Raw genomic sequence first — 23,593 nt, forward strand, 5'->3', positions numbered from 1 at the left:
ATCACTGATCTTTCAATTTAACTGTATTATTTTGGTCTATGCTCCTTTTTCAAGTGGAAGGACATATACAGTGCTTTATTTATTTTTATCCATTTAATTTATAAATCAAGTAGATGCAGCAAATGTGATTTGAGACACCACTGTTAGGTGAGCCTTGCCCCTGGGGCAGAGGAGACAGGTCTTGGGTGTTACTAAAGGAGCACCCAAGGCACAAGCTCTGGGAGAGGGCACAGACTCTGCATCGGTTGCTATATTGGGCATTGAGCAATGTGAATGCTATTACTAGATCCACAGGTGGCTTCTTCTGTGACTCTGGGCAGCTTGTTTCATTTTCCATGGTGCTTTCCTCCTGGTAAAATTACTGTAACAATGCTTACCTTTTTAAATAAAAAAAGTGCTGGAGATCATTTGCTAAAAAGAGCTTTCAAAGGCTAAGAATGGCCTTTGCTGAGTCTGCTATCCAGCATCAGGAAATGCCTAGCACAATGTGATCATCATTACACATTCATAGGTCTCATGGTTTTTAATAGTAATAAAAGTCTCGGCTTATATAGAACATCTGCAGGTTCATTTTTCTGTGAGTGATTTCAGTATTAGTCACTGTCACATCTGTGTGGGGTCAGTACCCACTTTTGTTTTCTAGGCATTCTCTCTCCTTGTATTGAATCATGCCTAATGTTTTGATTTTTTCAAAATTTCGAATATTTTATTTGGCATTTTTAGACTAGCCTAGAATGTTTAATTGCACTCCATTTTTTTTGCATTTGTGCTTTTCCCAAAGTGCCCTGGATTACATAAAGGGCAGGAAGGGGAAGTAATACATATGTGAAATAAATAAAAGTATTATTAATAATTGCCTCTGGGTTAGTCATATCCATGCAAATTGCAACTAGCTGTGTTAAGAGTTTTCTCTTTCACCTTGGACCTTCTATCCAGTCATTAACTGCAAAGAAACGACACTCTTAGTCAGAGTAACAATAACAACAGCAATTCCTCATTTCTAAAAATGTCATCCAATAAAGATTCATTTACCAGTCTGACCATGAGATTATTATTGTTTCCATTTCAGAAAATGAAACTGAGGCACAGAGAGACTTAAAATAACCAGAAGAATGTCCAAGTCCTGACTCCAAATTCTGTGCTGTAACTATTTAAACTTGTCCTTTAGTTTTCAAACTTATGTTTTAAAAACACATGGCTACGAAAGCCTTCTAATCTACATGATTCATAAGTTGATAATTCACAGCTGGTTAAATCTTTTTTTCTTTGTTAACACAACCAGTGTTGAGAGCCAAGATGAACTCACCTTGCCTTCTTTAATCTGGAGACTTCCTTCAAGCAGTAAAGAAAACTAGAGTCAGATTCACTGAGGCCCAAGCCAGAGACTAAGGTGTAGGCACTTCTCTCTTCAGACTGCTTGCACTGACACCTAACTTAAACTAAATGAATAAGCAAATCTTGAGGCATTCAGCTGGATCACACCTTGCTATGCCCGGTGCCTACAAAAACCAACATATGCTTTTCAAATGTAGAAAATGAGATGAGCTATGCATCAAAGAGCAGGCATTTGAAAGCCTGGCAGCCTTGGTCTCAATTCAGCCAGCCTTTGGCACAGTTCAGTCACCTTTTCCAGGGTCACATCCGTGTTGCTGACTTGCTGCAGGTTAATGTCTTCATGGTCTGTAGCCTATGCCCTGGGCTCTAACGAATCATCATAATTGTTCACCTTTAGTGTTAGCTATGGCTATAGCTCAGACATGTCCTCTCCACTGCCCTTTTCACATGTTCATTTTATTTTTTCAGCCTCAATACAAAGCTTAACAAGAATGATCTTCCAAAAGAAAAGATTTCACTAAGAATATCTGCCTACTGGAGAGGAATAAAAACTGGTGATTATTTCAATCAGTTTAAGAGTCTCTCTAACAGATTGGCACCACATGAGTCACTTTTATCATTTTATGGTAATTTAGATCTCATGATGAGAAGGAAGATGTACAATACTTGTGACATTCTCCACCTGCTCCATTTTATGGTTGTGCACATGTACCTCAATCGGGCAATCATGTTTATACTAAAATAAACAACCCCCAAATGTTCTGATTATATACAGATACAACATTTCCTAGTATACCTGAAAAAAAGGGGAGCACTTGAGAAACAATGGTATTTAATTGTTGCTTCTAAATCTGGTGGAGTTTTGCCTCCTGATCCTGTGAGGTTCGTTACCTCATCTAATCCTGCAACAGGGCCCTGCTGAGAACAAGCCAAAAGCACCTCAGGGAAAGGTAAAAATCAGACCTCACCACGAGAACATTCTCCATACATGTCCTAAGTATTTCTCCCCTTAGAAACATCTCTTTTACATATTTTACTAAACTCCACATGTCCTGCTGGCAAATACCTTCCATTTTCATTTATAATTTTAAGAAAGAATGTACAGTTATGATCTCTCCCCAAATACAATCGTTCCCTGGCAAAACGGTAAACATTAGATAGTTCAAGTATTTCAGTGTCTGCAGGCTGTATTTTGGTTGCTCTTCTCTGCGTTCTCTCCCAGTTGTCTGCAAAAAGATGCCTGGAGAAGAGCCACGGGGCCAGCAGTCTCATTAAGAAGGATTACCACCTTCCCCATCTCTTTCATGCATTCTGATATGCAGAACTGAAACTACATCAGCTGTTTCTGTCATCATGTAGTTGAACTACTGCTCACTAGTCCTCTTCTGGCACCACTGTTCAAGTTACTTTCCTATCACTAAGTTGGTTTTTCCCCTACCTAACGCATGTTTACAACACGTATTTGCTTCCCAAGGTTGAAACATGCTTTGCTGTATCTGGACCATATGATGACTTTCTGCGTATTAATATTCCCAGCCCTATCCAACTAATACTCTGCATATGCTTCTTAAGTGCTGTTTACCCATTTGTCTCTGTATGCTTATACATTAGCTGAGAAAGCATCCAGGGCTTGGACTCTTTGGGTAAATAAAGCTAGAGAAAATGTCAGTTAGCACTGAAACTCCTCAGAAAGCCAGAGGCCTGGCTCAACAGGAGATCTGTTGGAGGAAAAGCCCACACACTGCATGGAGGTTGTGATGTAATAACATTATAGCCAAACTCATGCTTTTCTTGTGTTTAACTTTGGAGTGAATTATGATATCATCGTGGGGTTTTTAAAAATTTGAATTGCTCAGAAAACTAGAATTTTGACATTATCCCAACAGAACTTTACAAAATCAGGAAAGGTTTATTTGAAAAGACACAAGAACACTTAAGAAGAGAGAATGCTTCTCCCTGACATTTGTAATACTTGACAGCCAACTCAACATGAGGTCCCTTTAATAGCAAATAAGGACATACAAACTAACTACGAAATCATCTTTAAAAAGCCAGTATGTACTCCTTATCTGAGGAGAATTTACAGCCTCTGGTAGTAGTACAGGTAGCCAGCACCTAAGAGACAATTTTAATTTTCAGTTGACTACTACTGGCTTAAAGGGCTGAGTTAATGAGGCCAGGGCTATTTTGTTCAAGTACTCACTTCTCTTGGTGCACTCAGCAGTGCTGCCTCAGCAGCCAGGCTCCTCAGAAAGCTGTGCCAAGAGGAAGCTCTCATGCCTCAGTGCGTAGGGTGGTACGCAGCCATGGGCACTTTAAAGAGGGCAGGCAATTGGACCAGTTAATGTGTCAGTGAAAACTCTCAACACACGTCCTATCTCCATCATACCACATCACTCTCACACTCAATAACGTTATGGCATTCAAAGCTGCTGCTGAGGAAAAGCAGCAACTGGTTGAGGTACCGAACCATTAACAGCCTGCTTAATGCATCAACGGGGAGTCAGGTAACCCCAGATGCAATGGTTTGATAAAACAACTATTACTAGTAAACTGTCACAAACTAGTTCTTTGTAAGAAGCCTGTTTACATGATTTCAATTAAATTTCAACATTTTATTAACAAGTTTTAGGTACATGTGTATATGTATTCTATTACTACTTTTTTCTGTGCCATGAATTGATATAAAATTATTTAAGAAGGTTGAATATTCAAGTTAAAAGGTTGTTGGCAAAATTAATTAGTTGCTCAAAGACCTACATACTCTGGGCTTTGTTAAGGATGTATATTATTTTCAGTGTTCAACAAGCTTGGCTTTAAGTGCAAAGCAGGAATCAAAGCATAAGATGGGTAGCAGCACCTCAAGAATGTATCAAAAGTCCACTATCATTATTGCCACACCAGTATTCTCCCACATAGCATTTTTCAGATCAAAAAGCAATTTCTATCAGAGGGTCAACAGTATTTCTGCTTCAGAGACAGAACCAAGGCACAGCCAGGGCAAGACTCTAACTTGCTCAAGGCCACTTGCTAAACGCGTACCAGAAGTACAATCCCCATTACTCAGCTCTCCAGTCCAGATGCTGAAAATTCCCCTCTTCTTTCCTGATCGACACAGGGCACAGCCGGTAATCGCCTATGCACCGTGCCCTGCTTGACATACCTCACCTCTTGCAGGTCCCTTTCTCTGGGGCCAAAACACGAGAACAAAAGCGGCCTGCCTTCTCCCGACTTCAGACAGCCCTCAGCTTAGTGTCCTCAGGCAGTGAGTGTTGTTTACCACAGGCAAAGAAACCCCCACGTACGCTGGACACCTAACCGATTTTATTTCGTACTGAGGGAAACCGAGGACGAACACCTACAAGAATAAGCAGGAAAAAGAAGACTGAGCGTGGCCCTCAGGGCCCTCCCCGGCCTCCAGGCCTCCCTCCCAGACCGAAGCGGAGAGGCTTGGTACGAAGCAAACGGAGCCCCCTGGGGACGAGGCCCGGTCCGCCCCGCCGCCGAGGTCCCCCAGAGGCAGCCGCCCGCCAGGGAAAGGCCCGAAGCGCGCACAGGCCGCCCACCCCCCGACACACCGGGTTGGCAACGACCAGCCTCTCTCGGCGAGGCAGCTCCGGGCGAGAGCTCCGGCCCTGGGCCCGGGCCGGGAGGTGGGGGGATGCGGGCCCGCCCGGCCCTAGGCAGCGCGGGGGAGGCCCCCGGGGACCCTCTCGCCACCGACCAACTTCCGCGTCGCAGGCCCTCCGCGCCTGCGCGGCCAGCGCCGGCACCCCCACCCCGCAGGTCTCCCCTGGCTGTACCACTATGTGCCCAACGTGTGGGTAGGGGCAAAAGAGCGCGGCGGCTCCAGAGAGCTCTGCAGGCCTCAGCCTCCCCGCAACCTCTCCAGAGAGAAGCTCGTTCCCTTCTCGAGCCCATGAGTGCTTTCTAGACTTGCTTCTCTCCTAGTTCCCGCCCCCGATCTAACCCAGCTCCCCCCGAGCACGCGCTATGGTATATGCCACTCCCAGCTGATCCGGTGGCTTGGCGAAACCATCCCGCTCAGGACAGGGGGAAGCAAGGCGCCGGGGGGGGGGGGGCGGGAGGAGGAAACCACGCGCATTGTTGAGTCAGGGGCCGAGCGGCGGGGGAGGGCGGGCGCGCCCCGCTGCGACAGCGGGGTCGTCACAGAAACCGGCGTGCGGGAGGGGCCGCCGCAGAGAGCTGCGCGCCGCGTCCCCGTTCCCCTGCGGGCCCGGCTGGTAGGGCGCGGCCGCCCCCCTCCCGCGCTCTCCCCTCCGCCGCCTCCCCAGTGGTCGCGCCCGGCTCCAGCTGACCGGCCTGGAATCCCGGCTGGGAGCCCCGCGCCCCCCCGCCCGCCGCTGCCGCCGCCCCGCGCACCGGCCCCGCCATGGGAGACGCCGGCAGCGAGCGCAGCAAGGCGCCCAGCCTGCCACCGCGCTGCCCCTGCGGCTTCTGGGGGTAAGCGGGGCCCGAGGGGCGAGGAGGGGGCTGGGCTGGAGCCGGTCCGGCCTGGCCCGGCGCGGGGAGGGGAGGGGAGGGGGGCGGGCGGGGAGGCGAAGGGCGAGGCGGCGGGGGGCCGCGGCCGGGCGGTGGCAGGGCCCGGGCCTGGCCTGGTCAGGCGGGCAGGCCGGCCGGGTGGCCGGGGCGCCGGGCCATGTTGTAGCCCCGGGCTCCGGCCTGTCAAGGGGGCCGAGCCCGCAGCTCCCCCCGGGGCGGGGGCGGCCGCTGGCCCCTGCCGGGCGGGCCGCAGGAGGTGCCCGCTGGGGAAGAGGGGTGTCCCCCCGCCTCCCGGCGTGCGGCGGGTGGTGCCGCGTCCCGGGGGTCCGGGCGGGGGTGGCGGCGGCTCTTGGCCTAGGGGCAGCGGGTGACCCCGGGGACGGGGGGGGTGGCGGCGCTGCCCGCGGGAGGGGGGACGGCCGGCTTGCCAGCGGCCCTCCCCGGGCGTCTCGGGCACCTCGGCGGCGGCCTTCCCGGCAGCTCGGCGCGGGGAGGCCTGCTCGTTTCCCCGGGCACGCAGGTTTCCTGGAGCGGCTGCCTCTCCTTTGGGGCTGCGGGCTGCGCTCCGGGGCCTGCCTTTAGCTCCTCGCAGGCGCGGATGAGTAATGCGGGCCCTGGGCTGCCCGGCTCGGCGTCCCGGAGCGCGGTGCCCGACACATCCCTGCCCTGCACCCGGCAGCCGGGAGCTCTCGCTCCTGTTCACGCAGGGCAGCATAACTAATGAAGGGATAAGGCTAAGGTCAAAAAGATACTTCTTTCTCCACCTTATGAAGGTAGAGAGGTTCATAATAGATAAGGTCCTTGTTAGCTGTTGGCTGATGCCCTTTTAGAAAGAAGGAAGTAGGGTAATTCCTGTTTGCCAAAGGTGAAAAAAAAAGTAAGCCTGTTCCTTGCTAAACTCCCATCACCTCTAGGGTCATGTCTGTTGAAGCTGTTGCCATTATTGATTTTTATTTATTTATTTTTTTTTAAGTCGGATGTGTCATGACAGATGGTATACCGGCAGATACACATGATCATAAAATGTCTTTAATGTATATCACGGGAACATTAGTCCCTAATGTTCCTTTTTATGGAAAGTTCAAAGAATATGTGACTAAATAGACTTTTGAGGGCCCACTTGAGATTTATACTTGTCTGTGATTGTACCTTTTTGGGATTTATGTCATGCAATTTAAAGTGCTCTGGGGAAGTGGAGGCTGAGAGAAAAGAGATGCAATAAGAGTGATTTAGTGATGCCACTGTACATTTGGTTGGTTTATTGGAGTGGCAGGATTTTAAATGAAATCCCATTTTTGAGTTATGACAGAAGCCTGAACTGCAACAAATGCCATGGCCCTGCTGGGAGTGATCTTGCAAGACAGATTATAAATATACAGTAAATTACTTTGTTTATTTTTGCTTTGTTAGGCTCCCATATTTGGGCCTGATGTTTTCTGTAATGTAGTGGAAAGCAAGTTGCTGCTATCTGTAATGTAGTGTACTGACTGCTGTAACATGATACTGATGTGAAAGGAGAGTTGCAGAAAGTTCACTTTGAACTTTTTCTTTGGGCTGAACTTCTTTGGCTTGTTCAGCATGTTGCGATAATGAGAAGAAAATCTGGTGCTTCGTGTTCAAGGATTGGCTCAATGGTGAGAGGAGGCTCTCAACAAAACCCGTTGCCTTTAAAGCTGTTTTGGTTTTTTTATGTTTCCCTTGCACAAGCAGCTATCCAAATGGTATTTTTTTCCTTTTTTTTCTTTTTCCCTCAGGATGTCATCTACACAGTAGTGTTTCTTGTAAGATATTTTTGAAAGACCGCTCTGTGAAAACTCACTTTCTGTACTAATACAGTGAATAAATTAATCTGTTTTTCAGTTTCTTTAACTGCCTGCCAGGTATGTTTCAATACAGAGTGGCAAGCTACATATCTGTTTTTTCACTTAAAAAAACCCAAACAAAACCCAGCAAAAACCAAACAGTCCTATCAGGTTCCAGAGTTTGATAGTTTGTTATACTTCTCAGTCCTGAAGAAACTTAAGTGTCTCCTTGTCCTTATTTACCTAGGCCTTGCTAGTGCGTGAAAAGATCAGCTGGTAGGTCTGTGTGAACATGCCCTCCTAGTGAAGTTGCATTGGCAGGAGTACTTAAAGGGTCACAGTTTTATACCAACTCTCTGAAAAAAACTAAATCATGATAGCAAAAAGACTTATATGCATCTGAAGTTGGAATTCTGCTGCTCTAGATGTCAGCTAGGGTTATTACCAGCAACATGTCTTAAAGACAGTCTTATATATGACTTTCATGTCACTTTTATGTCTGTCAAGTCATTTTGGAATAACAGGGGCCATATTTGCTCTTTATCTGCAGGACATTTAAGACTAGGAAAAGTTCTGAAACTTGTAATTTAATGTAGTAGTTTCCATGAAATTTGTAAATAAAGTAATGTAGAGAAATAGTGTTGCTTTATGTTTCCTGGTCCCCATCGGTCCAGTGGATGAGAATCCTTTCGCAATTGTTCTTGAGTGAGCCTGAACCATGTAGGTAGTGGAACAACTTAGTGTCAGTGGGTCAAACAATAAGGTCTAGATTTTGCCAAGCGTAAAAGAAGATGATTTTTTTTTTTTTGATTGATTTTATGGAACGCTTAGCTGGTTTTCAGTAAGATGCACCTGTTCTGCAGTAATCCGCAAAGATAGGAAACATTAAGGAAAATACCGAAAGAAGCATTAAAATTGAATTAAGCTGTGGGTTTCTGGGCGAAAACTTGCCTATTGGTCAACAGTGATAGAAGTAGCTCCTGAAATGCACGTTGATAGTGGTGGCATGCAAAGAGATTACAGGAGAAGAACAGTATGTACTGTGCATTGAAGTTGGAGGGGTTCTTTTAAAATGCTTGGTTTTATATTAGAAATTCAGACCCTGTAGGTTTCAAGAATCTCTGGTGACTGGAAAACTACTAAACTCTTCATGTTTCAAGATCTAAGAGACTAAAAAATGAACAGCTGAAAGAAGGGACTTGAGTGAGACTGTTCAGAACTTCTGAAACATCCTCTTAAGGTCAACAGCTAATGTTTGCTTACCTTTTGTTGAAGACTGTGGAATTCATCCTTAAATCTTCTGCAGACTTGCCTTTCTCTTTAGTCCAGTCTGTCACTTCTGCTCAAGTAACGTTCAAATGGAGCACTGAGATGATGATTATATTTTACAAAATCATTTCAGTTACCCAGATAATCTCAATTGGGAAACCTCATCTGTATTCGTGTTATTTATGAAAAACTCACACAACTTATTGTTTGGAAATATTTTGCTCCCCTTTCTTCCTATTTTTATATCTTAAACTTTAGTTAGTTGCAATTATCTTGCTTTTTATTGGAGTAGTCTGAGTGTACAAAGATTGGAAAGGGTGCAGTATGCAACTTATTATTTTAGGTCACTTCATCTAGAGTTTATGTTGTGCTTAACTTCTCATTCTTATGATCTGGAAAAATTCTTTCTTCTCCTGATTAGTAGACCACGTGATGTTGGTATTTTTTCTTAGACTAGTGGATTTCGGAAACCGCTTTCACTTTATGGCATATATAAAATCTTCAACTCTTAACTTAATAAATACATGAAAATATTACTATATGAATATGTTCCAGTTAAGCCATTTTGCTTATTAGAGATGAGGCATGATCCTTTAATGAACTACATGTTGGCAGTTCCCCATTGGCTTTTAAAGGACTCCATGAAGGTTTCACTTGTTTATAGCTCATCAAAGGGCTGGGGCTTTTACTATTAAATGGTTATATGCGTAGATGAGGCCTGTAAGCTAAAATACTCTTTGGCTGGTAGAAGCATATACCGTGAGAGGGTAATACTTTTACAATTCTATTTGTACTGTAGTGACTGCTGCTTATTTGTCTTATGGTCCAGACTGACACCGTATGATTGCATTCAGTGCCTTAGAACCAGAAAAGAAGGAAATATGTTAATGGACGTAAAACAAATGAATTCCATTCTTGAAATGGTGGCAGCCAGCAGGAAGTTGATTGAAAACACAGTATGATTAGTTTCGTCTCGTCTTATTTCTGGCAACTATAAGGTACTGTAGTCAGCTAAAACTGATGGCAATATTGTTTGAGAACATGCCAGCAGGGGTTTTGCAGGATGTTGCCATTTGTTCTGCCTTTCTCTGACACTGCATGCATCATATGCGATGAGACATTGTGCCCCAAGCATTCTGTGCAGGCCCAATCCAGAGTTTATTTCTGAGTCTGGATTTTCCAGTCACTTATGTATCATCAGGTTCTGTCCATGCCAATCTGTTGCTTTTTTCAATTTTGTTTACTAAAATTAAACATTTGATCAAATGGTGAATCATTTAACATAAGCATGATTAGTTTGTGACTGTATATCACCAAAGCTTGCTTTTAGCTTCTAAACAAATAGTGACTATATATATATGCCATTAAGAAGCCTTTTCTCTGCCTAGTCTTTTCCTTCCTTTTTCTGGTGTTTATTCCATATGAACTCTCAGTGACTGTCCTTTTAATAAATACTTTCTAATCTCATAGGCTGCGTAGGTCTTCCTGAATGCATAATGCCTTTATAAACCCAATTTTGCTTTAACCACTGTTGAAACCTCACATAGATGTTCCTAAACAGGAGGCTTGAGTAAACTGTTGAAATACATACCTTTCCCTCTGAGAATTAGTTTTCACTGGGCTTGTATCATGCAGTTCCTTGGCCAGGCTTTCCCTTACTGGACCCTTGGATCAGATGCTAGAATAAGCAATGAATTTGACGGTTTATGCAAGACGACATATGCGCTACAAAATAGGTTATTGTTTATTAGACCTTGGTATTGACTGGGATCTTTGCGTTAGTAGTGAGCAGTGAGGATCAAATAAGGTGCTTTGGGATAGCTCTGTGTGGGTAGTGTTTGTTGTCTGAGGGGCAGGGTTCCTCTGCAGTTACTGATGATCAGAAATATTAGTTCTTCCCTCTAAAGTGGTAAATTGACTTAAATCAATAAATTGATGACATTTATGTTTTAGGAAGGCTAATTCTTACTACCTTGTACAAGACCTAAACCATTTTTTTGTAAGATAAAAGCTTGTTTACTTTTATCTATTATAAATGTTTATAGGCCATTTATCACAAGAAATTGTAGTTACTTGGAATTGAGTAAGTAATTTGCGTGCTGTGGCACGCAAAAGCTGTGGCTTTTGGTCTTAGGTTAAGACTAAAAATACTTGATTATCATATTTTTTTGTTATGCATGAACTTATTTAACACTGTCAAATCATTGGGTAAAAGAACTTGAAGCTGTTTGTAGTTAAAGCCATCATTAATTTCTGTAACAGATACACTGGTGTGTTGCACAAATAGAAGGGACAAATTATTTAACTGACAGAATCAAAGAGTCTGAGGAATTGATTTATTTACAAGTTTTACTAGGAAGTGCTATAGAGGATGATAATAGGCATTGGAGATAGACTGAAATTCTTTACTTGGATCTTAATTTTAGAAGATGCTGAGAATTATCAGATGTAGAGAAGCTTCTATTTGAGGAGACGGTGGTGGTGGTGGTAGGGAATTGAACTTTGTCATGTTCCTTGCTTGAATAAGAATATGAAGAATGATAAATTGTGAGGTTCTTGTGATTTCCCTTAGTCATAATACAACTAGAAGAGCATCCTGACTGAGGTCAAAAGATGTAAGTTTTTTTTCACTTTTTTATACAGTGAGCAATTGCTTCTTGCAACCGTGGCTGCAAAGTACCACATTTTGGATCAGGGCTAAGTTTTCTATTTGCTGCAGAAGCTTACCTTTAGGAATGGGGGTTACTGGCACTTGAAGTAAAAGCAGATGAACTGGATTTAATACTTTAACTGTAATAAGCTCTTTTCTAGGAATGTGAAAACAATGCTTGCTTTTGCAGTACTTAATAGAATAGACAAAACAGAAAGGAGATTTTGTTATTTAATGAAAAACAGCTGTTCTGGATAAGACCAAAGATGCATCCAGCCCTGTTTCTGATTTGGGTGATAAGTGATGTCGAGGGAATAAGCATACGGACAGAGCAAGCATGCAGTGATGCTTATCTTGGTATACCTCCTCTGCTTCTGGCAGTCTGACATAAGGTTGTCCTCTGTTTCATAGATTTATGGCTTAGTAGGTCTTACCTATTTTTTTATGAATTTGCATAATGACTTGGTGCATCCATATGTACTTTTGACCCTCACAACATCCTGCAGCAAGTAGTTCCATGCTTTAACCATTCTCTTTATGAAAAAAAAAGTAATTGATTTTGTTTCCTTTACTCTTGCTGTGTGATAATTCTAAGGAGTGAATAAATTCAAACAGCTGGTGTATGAGGGTGTTTTAGTTAAGAAAATCCAAAAATAGGCTTGCTTGATTAAAAATGTCAGAATTTGAGAAAACAAACACTTTCTTAAACCATAAATTTATTCAAAATCTTTACATAAAGTGGTTTAGAAATATTTTCTAATTGTAGATGGATGCTGTGGTAATAAGACAGATGTATCCAGCACCTTTTAATCTAACCGTACCTTCCTCATCAATCACAATTAAATTCAGTGTCATAGCTGCTGCTCCTGCAAGTGGAATGAACAAGAAAGAAGTAGATTGTGTGCTGTTTTTTTGAAGCTTAGAGGAGTTAAAAGTTACTGTGTCTAGGTCACCTCCCAGGTTTCTACCTTCCTGTCAGTCAGTATCTTCTTCACATCTTTTGTAAACTGTTATTAGTTGGAGATACTGTGATTTGGGCAGTGCTAATGATTATTCTACAGTTAGTGCTACAAAATATCTGTCTTAATGCTAATTAATAAAATGTTCAACTGTTGTATGGTAGCATGGATATGTTGTGTTCTGTGTATTGGTTTGTTTTATTAAGCATGCTTTGGTTTCTCAAAAGTTTCTAGTGGTAAGTCTAGTCTCTAATACAGGTATCAGTTTAAAGGAAATACTGCTGCTGTTTTTAATTGCCTGAATTTTAACAACTTCAACATCAAACTTCCACAACAGTGTGTTTGCTCCTTGGGCTTGGAGAGCTGTTGAAGTCTTGAATTGATGGAAGCATCATGACCCAGTGTTTCCTTTAAGGTGTTGGAATCAGTAATACAAAGCATTAACTTGAGAGAATGATCCTTGATGGGTATATTCATTGGAGATGTTTGGTTTCGACTTGAATGTTTTCACTAACGTGCTATGCCAGTTATTATTGGATTTAAAAATTATTTTAAATTAGAAGTTTGTGCATATAAATAGACACAGGCTTCTTTAGAAGCAGTTGGTAGGAATGATGAATGTGATACAGTTTGCTGAGAAAATATTGCTTATGTTCCTTGAAGTTTAAAATGTCATTGCTCTCCTGTATCTCCTCAAATATGCAACCTTGCCTGACTAACTTTGTATCTTAAAGTGTTATGACAAATGTCTTCTGAATGTTTTTGGACAGTATTTGATCTTGACTATGTTGTAACACTTACTTGGATCTTGGAGATAAACTTCATATTAGTTTAGGCAGGTAAATTACACTGATCTGTTCTTCCTTTTTTTCTCTCCTCTTTTGCCCAAATGGCAAAAATCATTCCTGTCTGATCACTATAGTCAGGGCTCACTAGCATGGAGTCCTTTCTCTGGTTTTGGAAGAATTAAAAATCGGGCAATAGCTGCAGCATGAATTGACTTCTCTAGATGTCAGATCTGTGAAGGAACTTAGGTCAGAGTAGTTACAGATATTAGAAAGGCATCTTCTCAGTACACTGAGAAGGCCACATAAAATACGGTTGAGGACAGTATATGCAGCAAATGCAAAATTATTCTGAAAAACACTTTCTGAAAATGAAACCTTTGTGTGGATGACCACGATCAATGGTTTCGGGCCATGGGGGTGACATTAACATACCGTAGAAGTGGGTTGATATGTTGATAATGCCCAAGCATTATCTTTTTAAGATTTTGATGTAACACTGTTGTGGTTTTTTTCTTCAGTAATATGGATGTATCTTTTATTTGATTTGATGAGAATTTTATATGCTTAAGGAATGTGGGGTTTAAACTTTTTTTTTAACGTAATTTTTGAAATCTTGTAACTTGGAAGTCAAACAGTGTATTGTAATACATAGCTCCATTCACTCTAAATTATTCTTTACCTGTACTCAGGAAAATGTATTAATTGAAGAGTTATAGTATTCCACAAGTTGGAGAAGGTAGACATTGGCATTTGTGTGTTCAATTTCTCTGTTAATAGCATCTGAGTAGTAGCATTGTGGTAAGTGCAGTACTTTCCTGTACAGAAAAGTTGTATTAGGAAATGGTTGATGGATTTTTACATTTAATCTGTCCTCTGGGATCGTCCCTGCAGCAGGGAATACTGCCCTACGTTATTTGTGAAAGAATTGTAGGTATTCTGTTCAATTCCTGCTGTGTAATCTGGCCACCATATGCATGCTCTGAACTTGAACAATGTAGGTCAATAGGAGGAAGATAAATTTCAGTTTCTAAATGCTGTAGTATTTTTATTAGTGGTTTAAGGGAGTTTATTTTTAAAATGACTTTCATTGGCATTATGTCCTTTAATGAATGTACTTTGGCTAGTGTTGGATTTCCAGTGTTTATTTGGTGTAAATTCAAGAGACTAACTGGAAGTAATGAAAAATTTTGAACGGAGATAAAAACTGGTTTTCCTAAAATAATTTTAATAAGCAGTAAGACAAACTGAAGAGGAAAAGAGGGGTTTGATGATTACTGTCTTTAGTTTCTAACTCTTTATGTAGTGTCTGGTGCTGGGTGAGTTTTTTAATTTGAAGGCCTGTTTTAGTAATGTATATATTTAACTTCTGCTTGTTTGAATGTAGAAGTTCTATTTACTTCCTAAGCACTTAAGGAGAGGTGAGAAGAACACAAAAAGAGCACAATGCTACATTAAAAGCAGTGGTTTAGGAAAAAAAATCAGTCTGGTTCCATGATAACCTCATAATTGTGCACTTAGAAAAGCAGAATCCAAAGTCATGTCCTCATTGACTTAATTGCTGAAAGACAACCTGCCTTCACAATATGACTGTTACTGAGATCAGCCCTGCCACCATAACAGCAGCATTTTGATCTCTAATTATATGTTGTTAGAGGTGTCTCAGAGGAAGTCACATATATGAAGTAGGCAAAATGCTGTCATTTAGCAAGAGTCTCTCAGTACTGGGAATTGTATTGTCCTTGTAACAGTTGATTAGATGCTGTTTTGTCCAAGATAATGTCAATATTAAGGAGTCTAGCTTTCTGATAAATCAACTGTCTTCGAAACTCTTCTTTAACAAGTATCCAGTATTACTCAATGAAATGCATTTTTAGCTGGAGAAAGGTAAATCCTAGGTCAGGTATTGCTGACACCAGTTTGCAAGAGGAGGCATTAGTGTTGGATGCAGTAATGATTGTTCATTTTTTAATGTCCTAGTGTTATCTTTTTTTAATAATCTCCTTCAGTGAACTAATGGACAATAATGGTTTCTAAAATTGTCTGTGTGTTAACAAATGCTTATTTATTCCTGCAGATAGGTTTCAAGTGTTCCCCTGAATTGGTAACATGTTAATCAATTTAAAATCTAATAATTTATATTTTTAGAATCAACCTTTGACTGTGTACTACTTTGAAGGAGTGAAAGCATTTTTAATATGGTATGTTTCCGTAATAAATGTTCTTTCCAATTTTAATTTGCAAGCATGCTAGTCTAACTATTCAGATTTTAATAGGAAAAAAATGATATGGAAAACATAATGATGTAATTTTTTAAATGCTCAGAATTTTAGAAGATTTAAAATACAGTAGTTCTTTGAAGCAGCTGAAATCTTTTTTCACTTTTACATAGATGTGTGGATGAACCGTTAGCTATGCTATAACTGATAAAGGGCATTTAGGATTAATCAATATATATTCAGTAACTTCTGTAGGTGTTAACTCATTTTTGACCTTTCAAAAGAAAGCAGTTAAGAATAGCATTTGCACACTTCAAATACCTTTTTCTTGGCAGTGGGGCTTTGTGATTAAGATGGAGCAAATTGACTCCTCATTTTATTTAAGAAAGTGGACTAACTCTGCTGCTTGTAACTCCTGGTATTGTCAGATACCTGGAGAGTTTGTGATACTTCTAACATGCCTATTTCAGAGTATATTTATTTTCCAGAGTTAAATGTTAGAATGTCACTATATATATAGTGTTGAATGTCACTATATATTCTTCCCATATTTTGTCTGTAGTTTGTCAGTATTGGTTTTATTTTGGACGCTGGGCATGTTCCTGTTTTAACTTTCTCTTGGATACTGCGATTCCAAATATATAGACATTGTTCTCTAATGTTGGTTTGGTTTTGATTTTTTTTTATATACATCTTATGTTTATTACAAGAGTTTAAATGAGTATAAACCCATAAACATAAGGGTAGTGGAATGTTTCTTTTTTAAATGAAAGTCCCCTTCTTGACATTTAAGTTTGGAAAGGATTTATTACTATTTCTGCTGCTGATACACTGTGTGACAGTCGGTCCATACTTTTCCCTTTGAATGTTTTCCTTCATTAAGTGAATCATATATCGCTCTTAATTCCACAGTGGTTTAGGAGCCCTGAATGAAAGACTTGGTAGCAAAGAGTATTTACAGCTTCTCCAGCGCTGTCCTTTAGAGAGAGGTGTTTGATTTAAATCAGAACTTGCTCTAGGACAGTATTGACCCATTGACATGTTGTTTCCAAGGATGTTCGTGTAGAAGGAAGTGATTGTGGTGGGTGGAGGAAGTCTCTTTCAATCAGAGTTGCTATGTAATTAGAAGAGCAAGAACCGCCTGCATTACGCATCTGCAAGTCTCAGGTGGTTTTGCAGCACTCTCTTGATGAAGATAGGACCCCATTATTATCCATTATTCTGTGATGCAGTCTCTCCTTTGACTATTAATGTTCTCATGTGACTAATTCAGGAAAGACTAGAAATCTTTCTTGTGAATAATTAACACTTCCTGTCCTGCTCAAGTGGCTTGTAAAGACAGATTCGAAAGGTAGAAGAAAAACACTGTGGTGTATATCATTATATAGTAAACTAAACTGATGTTATATCATTCTTCTCAAGTAAACTAAAATACTGGAAATTCCATCACTTACTGGCATAATGAGAACTCTAGCATTATAGGTTAGAATTCAGTTCCCTGAGCTGACGTGTCTTCTGAAGTGCATCTGAAATTCAGATAACTGAAATTACTGGTTGGTTTTGAAACTGCTGTAATTGGAAACCCAAACTAAACAGAACTAGACCAGGGCTTTGAGAAACTTAAGCCTATAGCTTTCAGAGGTTGCTATAATTTTCAGTTTCTTTGTTTTTTTTTCAGATCAGATTCCCAGCACACACCTGGATGCCACTGAGACAGAAAGTGATTTAGCTGATTCTGATTAGTATTCTTTCTGTCCTTATTCTTTCAGTTTGCTGATTTAGTAGTGGGTTTCTGACTTCTGTTAGCAACATGTTTGTTGCAAATGTGAGTAGGGAAGTGCTTTTAAGTAGCCTTTATGTTATGGTTGAAAATGTTAAAATTGTGTGAGGATTTTTATTTTTATATATACACATATAACTTTAATTTCTTTGAATATTTCTTTTGATATAGAATTATAAAAATTGAAATGGCTTTTTCTGCAGCACTTGTGTAGATGGATTGTGTATCTAATGACTTACTGTAGCAGAGAAGAATGATCGTGTGTTTATCAATTTTCACAATGAAAACAGCTGTAAAAGAAATGTTTTCTGTTTGAACATGACTTTGACTAACTATTCTAATAGTATTTTTCCTGGTATGGATGTCATAAAAATAAGAGATTATCTTTTTTTTTTTTTTTAAAAAGATTATTTTCGAGGACTACTTAAGGCCTCTCAACCAATAAATACTTTAGTCAATTCATGGTCCAAATGGATTTCTGCTCTTAAGGTTATGTAGTAAGATTGTGACACAAATGGGAGCTTCAAAGACTTGTATTCTTTGGGTGTCTCTGAAGGGAGTTAAGAGGGTAAGGGAAATAGTGTACATGATCCTCATTTTGGGATTTATTACTAGCTGGTTAAGCAGTGGTGCTCTCCTTTCTTCTGCCAAGCTTTCTTGTCCCTCATCTACAGAGGACAAATTCTGAAGGTAGATGTTACACTTTTAGTAGCACAACTGAGTACCTAGTTTGGAAAAAGTAGACCAGCTTTTGGAGGCACAGGCTTTTTCTTCAGTATATGGGGAAGCTGGTCTACTTTTTCTAAGTATATACTTAGATATTACCTCTGTCCCCAAAATCAATCTTGCCTGTATCCTTAGGTCATCATGACTGCAACAAGACTGCTACTAGGACATGAAAGACAAGTGTCTTCTACCAGCTAGCTGGATGCACGGACTGAGTTAATGTTTATGTATGTTTGTTTTCAGCTGTTTACTTGTGGATATTGTTCAGAAACCACTGTTTCTGCTAAAATCATGTAGCATGGTATGTAGCAAACACTGAATGTAGTATTATCCTTGCCACAAAAGATAGAAGTTGCTACTTCAATTTGTACCATCTGAAGATAGCTACAGATGTGTTTAATTCACTTCGATTCTAGTTGAATTAGTCTAGTGTAAACATTTTCTTTGAAAGGGTATAGATAGCATTTTACCTTCCCATAGCAGATCAAAAACATCTATGTAAATTGACTTGAGAAAAATTATGCTTAGAGAGAAAAAACCCCAGAATTTTCATCTTCCAGTCTACCACTTACAGGGGGTAGGGTGTTAAGTAAAAGTATTGGCGAGTAAGGGGGCAAGAAGACAATGTACATGAAGTTCATAATTTACATATTTGCTATTCACTAGTTTCATAGTTGGAGACATCTTTTCTTTTTTAATTCTGTTACCTGCCACTTAATTTCCCAGACTGATATGGTGCTTTGGTGAAAGTGGAGAGTGAGAGAAGATTGTGTGGTCCCCTTTCAGAAAGGGCCTTTCGTGAGTAAAGGATGCAGCTGAAGAAGGTCCAGAGATGTATGATTAAAAGCTTAAACTCAAGCAGAGTCATGAAAAACTTTACTTTTTCTTTATTTTATTTTTCTTGGAGACTAGAGATAACTGAAGAGTTATAGGCTGATATTACTGCTTGCTTGCTTTATTTTTAAAACTCCTTTTAACTCCTGCTTCTATTTAGGATTCAACATTATTTTGACATAGCTAATGAAGCAGAAGAGTTGCAGTTTGCAGCTGCAGCTTGTCACAGTGGTTAGGTAGTTATAACTTGCTGGTTCTCCTTGTGTACTGAGAAGGTTATGCCTGGCTTGGATGAGAGTTCAGGATGAGGTAATGTTATGAGGCTCATCTTTATTACCTACTGTTAATGATCGCTCTGCTTGGTTACAGTGCCTTTGCCTAAGATTACCTTCAGAAATGCATAAAAAGCTGATCTAACGAAAGAGCCTTTGCTGTTTGCTCTGCATGCATGCAGATGAAATATTTAACTTGGCCCTGATTTACCACTGTCCGAATTAGATTAAATAAGTGTAGTGATTGTGATTTATCCTTTAAGTCTTTATTAATAGAGGAAAATAAGAACTTGAGGCTTGTTCCCACACTTTTTCCATGCTATTTAAAAATAGGAAAATGATGAGGATAACATAATGGTTTCTGCAAGTGCTGTGATACCCTTGTTTTTGTTCATGTAAATAAATCTAGGCTGTCTACCTTAAACACTTACAAACCAATAAAAGCTACCTTGTGAAAATGACAACTGTGAAGATACAGTTTGCGTTTGCATTAATCTGGATCACCGAAGATGGAAAAGCCAAAATACCAGTCTGTGTAAAGGTTTCCTTCTCCTGTCACGGGATGAAGGATGTGAGATGAAGGATTGTTTCTTCACTAGATGTTTAAAACCCTTGAACTTTAAAGCAAAATGTGCATGCTGAATTCTTTCTACCCTGGTAATTGAAATGTAATTGCCCGAGACCTGAGAAGTGTGCTGTGTGAAATAGGAGAAAGGCACAGTGCATTAAGTAGGGGGGTCTCATCCCAACTTTACATCTGATTCCCTTTCTGGAAAGTGCTTTTCTCTGCCCCATCATCCGCTGAACGGCACATGCAGCAGCTCATTTGTCATGGCTAGATGACCAGTACTAACTTAGTGGAGAAAAGTGAGCTGCCTGTACAGCTGGTCCACAATGCCCTCTGCAGTAGTAACAGTAGTTGTGGTCTTACATAGGGGTCTTTCACCTGAACAGCGATGGAATAAGAGCTCCTGATAGTGAGCTTTCAAGGCACAACATGAGAAAGACGTTTGTGATAGCCCACACTCAGGAATTATTTAGACTGTAGCAAAACTTTGAAGGAGGTGGGAAGCGGGGAGGGTAAAGCACATTCACATTTTGATTATTGCTTTAGTTTCCTTACCTTTTCTTTTAAGTCCTCACAAGTAGAAAAGAAAAACTCGGTATTTTTATTTTTGTCAGAGAATAAAACTTAACAGTTTTGGGTGACCTTGTTCTCTCTGTCCTCCAGCCATTAAATTTTAGATCTGCTGTACTTGCATAAAGGCTTTAGTTATAAATTTATAAGGAAAATGTCAAGTGGCTAGGCACAAAATTTGATATATCTTGTTAATTATGTAGACACTGCAAACTTCTCCACATACTGCTTAAAACTCTTTAGAGAAAAACCTCACAGCTTATGTGCAATTGTATTATGACAAAGCAAGGTACACGTTATAGAACCAAATACCAATACTTTCTACAATTTTACTTTAGATGTTGGGGGAGTAGGTGGTATATTGGAGAGTGATGTTTGAGAGATCCTGATAATTTGATTACTTAAAACAGGCTGCTAATGGACTTTATGTAGTTCAGAAAAGTAAGCTAGTGCTTGTCTTGAATTGTATGAATTAACAGAACTTGCATGTTTAAAATGCAAAAGTTGACTGATTTAGGTCAAACCAGTTAAATTTGGGAGCTTAGATTTGTGGGTCACTGATTAACTCAACAGATTGGTTATGTCAAAGTTGTTTCCAAACAAGACTTATTGCTGTTGATAGCATGTTTGATTATTAAGCTAAACACTTAACTAACCCCCCTGTGATTTAGCATGCATAGTGTTTACTTAGTTGCATTTCTCATTAGTTAGATGCTGAGAGGAGATGAGATTAGCAGGTTTTATTTATGTTTTGTCAGATTATTGTATAACACTTTCTTGTACTGCTGCACTGCTAAGATTACAAAATTAATAGGAAATGGTTTTTTTTATTTAAAAAAAGCCTTCTACTTATTTCTTTGAGCTCTACATGATTGGTTACTGTTTGTAAGTGCTAGCCATGTACACCCTACTTTGCAGAGCTGCCACAGAGAGACTGAAATATAAGATAAATACATTTTCCATTAAATCTTCGATTTTACTAAACCTAAATTTGGAACAGCAATCATATGAAAATATTTATTTGTACTCTGGAGACACAAAGAGCCCCCTAAACTGGAAAAATAATTTATCAAGTTGACAGTATGCAGAATTTTCAACTGTTAGTAAATCAGAGTGTTCTGCACTAGAATAGTTCAAAATCCTAAAATGGAATTGCTTCCCAAAGTAATTGGGTAAAAGAGGAGAACTGTCATACAACATAGACCAGGAAACACCCGAGGCTAGTAGAGGTACAAATGAGTTCAGTTACAAAAGTGTAGTGTTAAAGTTGGGGAAAATGCATAGGAGATTTGAAACCAGGTTATTTGTTGTCTTACTGCAAACATAAAGGGAGATTTATGAATGGAAGGTGGTTATGGGGGATGCTGAATGCTCACTACTGGGTATGTCACTTGCTACTTACAGGAGCAAAATTTGAATGGCGACTGGGTGAGAGCAGCGGGCAGGGTTGCTCATACACTGTGCAACCTGTGGGTAGTCATTTGAAATAAATTCCAGAGGAAGATCAGAACAACTTTTTGTTTCAGTGGATGGGTACTATCAAACTCCAGCTTTGGGTGATAAACAGTAAGAAAGGGCTCAAACTTTATTTTACCTCTCATATGTTGTTAGGTGGAGTGAGGATAATACTGGAATGCATAAGGCTGAAAGAGATTTGTGAGAAAAATAGCTAAAATTTGTTTCTACACCTTGGAGCATGAAAATGAAAAAAAATTAAGTTACATTGATAGAGATCATGAATCAATGGACATTTTCAGTATTGCGGTCTCAGCTTCCTGGGTTTCTCTTGCTGAGATTGTTTAGCTTTTGTACACTTTCAAATATTGAAAAGCTTAAGACTGAAATAAACCCACCGGAATTCCGATCATGGAACATAGGGTCTAATGTATTTTTTTAGCTTGTGCAAGTTAAGTTTTGATTTATTTACTGGGAGGTCCTAGTTAGAGAAGTCCTGAAAGTAACATGATTGGGTTAAAACCAGAAAGAACTCTTTATCTTTCATGGGTAACAAGGCAAACATAGTTCTTGTAACCGTGTCCTTCACTGAAAGTCCAAATACAGTAAATGATTTCAAACATTTAAATGACTTGTGTGTCAAATCCCATTGACACTCAGGAGTCTTTGAAAATGTTATGTTACTATCCATGCTTATGTAATGTGATCAAACAGTGATTGTTGGCTTGCAGGACTGAAACCAAAGCCAAAAACGTGAATATCTTGGTGGGATGGTGTAGTTCAGTAGTGGAGTCAGCATCTGATAAGCTTGTGCATGACTTCGCTTAAGTGCATTTAAAATGTAATTCCATAGTCCTTTTCTAAAGCCTGTATAGGTTTAATATTGCAGCAGTTTTAAACAACTTTGAAATGAGTTACATGTTTGAAAAGATAATATAGTTTTAAATTCTAATGTTTTACCCTACTGGCAGGATAACAGATCAAAACCTGTTGTATATTTATCTGTAGTTTGCATTCAGTCTTGTAGTAAAACTTGAGAACATTCAAATAAAGAAATGCCATAAAGCAGGGTAACTAACTGTAGCTCTGTCCCATAGCTTGCACATGTGAAAATGAATCATAAATACATGATGACTTATTAGTATTTTAAATATCAATATGAAATGTTTTTCTGTGGCCGTGGACAGAAATGTAATTATTTCTGTTGTGGATGTACAATAGTTATTTAATGTCATAAGGCAGTATTTTTTTGACTTCTTACTGGTTACTCTTCTGTGTGTTTAATTACTGGTAGAAATCATCTTGTGTTTTTTAAAAAAATAAGTTTTTCCCATTAGTAAGATACATCACTCCACAGTAATTTATTATCATTTCTGCTCACAAACTGGTTTGGGAGACATACATTTTCAGCATTATGTTCACACTCTATTTATGACTTTCTTTGACAGACTCTGTAGCAGTAGATCTAATTTTTGTGTTATTTAACCTATTTCAAAACAGTTTTGAGTTGGAAATGACTTCAGGTATTGTGCTTCAAAAAGGTATAGTCATTCTTCTCTGTAAAAGATGCAGATTTGTTGCATGAGTATGTTTAGAGCCCATGAAATGGTCTACAAGTTTGAGGGAAAAATTTGGAAATCCTAAATTTTGTAGGTCTGTTCTCCTGTTGCATTTTAATTCCTGTGCAAGTTTCTCTGCAGCCTCGTTGTGCAATATGTTTAAGTACCTCAGTGGAAACTTTCTCCTATCCTTACCCCATTTCCTTGTGCCTTAGAAGGCATGCTGGGACGGTGTGTCAGGAGCCCTGAATAGGGCAATCAGGTAAATTGCTTGAAGTAAGGAACAAGAGGGGGTTACTAAACACCT

General features: G+C 39.9%; 1 protein-coding gene across 3 annotated transcripts in view; it reads left to right on the forward strand.

Moving 5' to 3' along the window:
• Window positions 1-5,611: 5,611 nt before the first annotated feature.
• Window positions 5,612-23,593, forward strand: part of ZFAND3 (zinc finger AN1-type containing 3) — a 140,924-nt gene continuing 122,942 nt past the window's right edge. Inside the window, exon 1 of one of the 3 annotated variants that reach the window (XM_074863477.1) lies at window positions 5,612-5,799. In XM_074863477.1, coding sequence (XP_074719578.1) covers window positions 5,729-5,799 — 71 coding nt within the window. In that variant the 5' untranslated portion in view covers window positions 5,612-5,728. The remainder of the gene's footprint in view (window positions 5,800-23,593) is intronic. The other 2 variants (XM_074863474.1, XM_074863475.1) reach the window with 2 other exon arrangements.

This window comes from Strix uralensis, chromosome 3 (assembly GCF_047716275.1).
Source record: "Strix uralensis isolate ZFMK-TIS-50842 chromosome 3, bStrUra1, whole genome shotgun sequence".
NCBI classification, from domain to species: Eukaryota; Metazoa; Chordata; class Aves; order Strigiformes; family Strigidae; genus Strix; species Strix uralensis.